Below are 4,542 nucleotides of genomic sequence, written 5' to 3' on the forward strand. Positions count from 1 at the left end.
TTGGTTTATAAACATTATTTTAAACATTATGCACTTTTTTTCACAGATAGTCATGTTATATGCTCGATGCGCCCTCTTGTGGCCTCAGAAGAGAAGCCAAAAGCTTTTCTTTACCCTAACTGAAATTATGCATTTTAAATTCGAATATAATTCGAATTTTGATCATATTTAAGCACAAAATTTGAATTTAGTTTTTCAGCCATTTTGACAGCCCTAAAACACTCCGTTTATTCCATCTATCTGAGTTTACATTATGTAACATTTGCTGTCGATTTTATGCTTAGTTTCTTTTGCATCTCAGAGTGAATCTGTGACCCATTTCTGGGCCACAACCCCCAGCTGAAAATCACTCCTTCAAAAAACACTGTTTCAAGGCTTAGACTGATTATGAAGTAAATGTTATAGAAACGAATTAAGTGAAGATAAACATCAACGCAAGATGACACAAGTTAGATGTTATGTTTTGTTTTTGATATCACTATGGTTACATCAATTATCTCACCTCAAGCATATAGTATCTATACAGGAAGGCTCCTCCCACCACTACACCAGAGAGAACGAGAGCCAATCCCAGACAGAAGCACCAGCACCACACCTTAGACTGCGGACGCACCAACACCGCTGCCTCAGAATCCTACAGAGAAATTACAGTTACAACATTACATTTAAACAATTACTTAACAATATATATATATATATATATACACACACACAACTGTTCGAAAGTAATTAATACATTTATTCAGCAATTATTCATTAAATTGATCCAAAGTGACAGTAAAGACATTTATAATGACATGAAAGATTTCTATTTCAAATAAATTCTATTCATCAAAGAATCCTGAAAAAAATAACATCACGGTTTCCACAAAAATATTAAGCAGCACAACTGTTTTCAACATTGATAATGATAAGTGTTTCTTGAACATCAAAAATGATCATTTCTGAAGGTTCATGACACTGAAGACTGGAATAAAGGCTGCTGAAAAAATCAGCTTTGTCATCAAAGACGTATATTAAATTTTAAAATTTATCAAAATAGAAGTTATTTAAATTGTAATAATATTTCACAAATTACTGTTATACTGTATTTTTAATCAAATAAATGCAGCCGTTTAAATGTGAGCATATTAAACAAGGCCTAAAAGAAAAGAACAGGTCAACACGAGAATTAAAGTGGTCTCTCCAAGTTACAGAGAGTATTTTCAAAGTAGTAAAGGACAAAATATGAATATTATTGGATAGAGATTCATTGTCCTTGTTCAAATGAATGCCTGATTTTAAGCACTATGTACAATATACAGTATACAAAAGGGCCTGACTCTCCACCCTAAACTTTCAGTCGTGTCCCTGTAAACATTCACATACAGCTTACAGACAGCAGATATCATCTGCCATGAGACGCACCACAAATGAACCCAGAAAAAGTCTATTCACAGCCTATTTTAGACAGAAATGATGACAAATGGCAGTTTTGAGACAAACAGAACAAAAAAAAGAAAAAAAAAGAAGTGAGATTCACACTGCATCTCTTCTGGTTTCAAGTCGAGAGGCATTAAAACAGTTTGGTGTCAGCAACTTCTGCTAAAAGTCATAAAGAGGAAAATTCTTCAAATTGTAATCTACATAAATGCTTCACTCAAATAATAATTGCACACAAGCACAAGCATGAATTGAAAGAGAAAGTAAATCAAGCAGTTTCTATTTGACTAGCAGAAGGGGAATTTAATTTAGTATTAGAATGATAAAAAGAGAGACACAAATAACATGTATAATGCAGGAGGGAGAGAGATACAGTGCCACTGAAAGCATTCAGACCTCCTTGTTTCATTGTGCTCTACTTATTTAATCCAAATAGTCAAAATAGTTTATCCTAGTTTAATATCCTGCAGTGGATTTTTTTATTTTTTTTTGCACATTATCTCATTGATGTATCAATTTGCAAAAGCTAAAGAAAACAAGTGAGTTTTCTAAAGAGATTTAAAAACCGATAGAGATGGAGCAACTCTGAGGTGCGCTGGCAGGCTGTTCTATAATCTAGGGCCCATCACCAAAAAAAATCTATCTCGTCTGCGTTTTAGCCTAGCAGAAGGAACCATAAGTAGGTTTTGATTACCAGATCTTAAATCTCTGGTAGGGTTGTAGGGAATGCTGCAATTCTGATAAGTAACGTGGGGCAATGTTGTGTAAACATTTATAAACAAATAGGATTTTTAAATTTATCCTAAAATGAATAGGGAGCCAATGAAGAGCTCACAAAAGAGCTTATAACATTTTGCCCTTTGGTTTCTTTCTTTCTTTTTTCTGTTTTAATAATAATGTTTCATTTATATAGAACCTTTCCATAGCTCAGTTGAGATACAGCAGGGAAATCAAATCAAAACAACAATCAAATGGTATAGACAAGCAGTAGAATAGCTTTTAGTTCTAAACTTAAGTTGAGGTCTACCTTTCATATTCTTGGCTTGCAGTTCTGACTGTTTATGCAATACACCAATGTTCTTTAAAGTTGCTTGTTTGTATCATAAACATGTTTGAGAGTGCACACATTAAACATGTCTCAACACGTCTGTCTTTCACAACCCATGAAAAGCACTCACATATATAACAGTGAAGTCTCCTGTTAGTGAGCGTAAAGCATTTCTATATAACACAGCTAAATGGTTAAGTCCACTTTGCAGGGCACTTGGTCAACTGGAATGCACCTACTGTTTATTTCAATTTTAGTTTTACTTTTGTAAGTGGCGCCCTAGTACTTAGAGGTACCGGCACCACTGGCCCATAGTCTGTCCTTGATTTGGTCATTTTTAACTAGTGCAGCCTGCACACATACATTAATTTTAAATCATTCATACTTGTGAACAAATTTTCCAATAGTTGGCCCTTACAGTACACACAGGAAAAACTTTAAATATACCCCCCTGTATCTGTCATCCATATTCTATTCTATTATACTTTTATTAATAATACCAACAATAATAATAATATATATATTTGTATAACAGGGCACATGTATCAACTGTGTCACAAGTATTTCATCTTTTTTCAATAAAAAAGAATCAAATAGCTTTTTTATCAGCATACATATAAAAAATAGACAAAAAAATGTCAGTGAGGCAACAACAGGCTGTGTCAGCTGCCAACACACACACACACACACACACACACACACAGCTCAGTACAGTCTGTTCAGGCAGTATCACATCCAACAATACCAGGAAATTATGCGTTTATTAACATTTTATAACACTTACAAAAACGTACCATTGTAACTAATGTTTCTGTCAAAATACCATAGTAGCCTATCTAATTACAATTATTTTGACCTCACTTAACTATGTGTACTCGGTATCAGCAACCAACGTCATCAAAGAATAAATCAAACATTAAAAAATCATAAAAACATAAAAAGAAATTAAAATAAAATACATTAAATATTATTTAAAGTAAAAATTCAAATGAAAATGAGGGTCATACTGAATTAAAAAAAAAACTTTTTTTTCTTTGTGGACTAAGGCAACTCTTTATAAAAAGGGCAGGTAGTTCAATTCATTATTAATTTAATGAGGTGAAAAGAACTGCGGTAACTTTTTACCAGGGTATTAGTGATTACAAGGGTGATTACGTTACCCGTCTTTGACAAACTTTGGGCCGTCAGCCATTTTATAACACTTTCACTGAACCTGATCAAAGTTTAATGCGCAAACCTGAACAAGGAAACACATTTACTTCTACATTTGGGACACTCTCTATACTTCTCTCAAGATAATATAACATCAATGTGCACATATACCTGGACTTTTCGATTAAAAGGCTTAATTACGAGATCATATTGATAATAATATTGAACGCAACATTCCTAAAACGCGGTTAAGCAATTCAATAGCAGTAAATATACACTAGATGTGTTAGTAACTACAGTACCTGTACATCAAGAATGAGACTTTCCTTCTTTGGATCCTTGAAGGCGAGAGCCTTGTTAAAAGAAACTTTAACCATACTGAAAAGTTTCTGTAAGTGGTTGTTTACGCGAGATCGAGAAAGAATAGAGACAGAGCAAAATGAAAGCGTTTAGTTTCCTGATCAGCAGCGATGTCTGTGTGTGACGCACATGACAGATCAGACCATCAACAGCGCTCACTGCCTCTAGTGACAACTACTAGAAAATCAACTACAACTATGGCAATCACTTTTAACAAATGTATTTCTCAATACATTGTTATAATTACTTTAAAATTACCAGTAGGCCTACTTTTAATTACAATTAAATGTAGAATATATAAGGAAACAAACAATTATAATAACATCTGGACTTATTCTTGAGAACCATAAAGCCATGGTCTCATCTAGGGGTCCGAGGCCTCAGCAGACTTTCGGGTGGCCCTCAAGGTGACTTAATATGATTTAAAATAAGACAAAACAAGCTTTGAAATAAGCCAAAACAATAAGCTTTGAATTTTGTCAGATAGTGTGGGGCCTTGTAGTCAAAAGGCTGAGAACCACAGGATATAACTGCAAAAAAAAAAAAAAATGCTATTCCAG

At 33.8% G+C, this 4,542-nt stretch overlaps 1 protein-coding gene across 1 annotated transcript in view; it reads right to left on the reverse strand.

Moving 5' to 3' along the window:
• The window catches only part of LOC107724028 (integral membrane protein 2B-like), an 8,927-nt gene extending 4,805 nt beyond the window's left edge, over positions 1-4,122 (reverse strand). Inside the window, exons 1-2 of the mRNA XM_016532795.1 lie at positions 3,925-4,122; positions 503-634 (exon numbers count right to left, since the gene is read on the reverse strand). Coding sequence (XP_016388281.1) covers positions 503-634; positions 3,925-3,999 — 207 coding nt within the window. The 5' untranslated portion in view covers positions 4,000-4,122. The remainder of the gene's footprint in view (positions 1-502; positions 635-3,924) is intronic.
• Positions 4,123-4,542: the final 420 nt, after the last annotated feature.

This window comes from Sinocyclocheilus rhinocerous, unplaced genomic scaffold, assembly GCF_001515625.1.
Source record: "Sinocyclocheilus rhinocerous isolate Xijiao unplaced genomic scaffold, SAMN03320098_v1.1 scaffold2230, whole genome shotgun sequence".
NCBI classification, from domain to species: Eukaryota; Metazoa; Chordata; class Actinopteri; order Cypriniformes; family Cyprinidae; genus Sinocyclocheilus; species Sinocyclocheilus rhinocerous.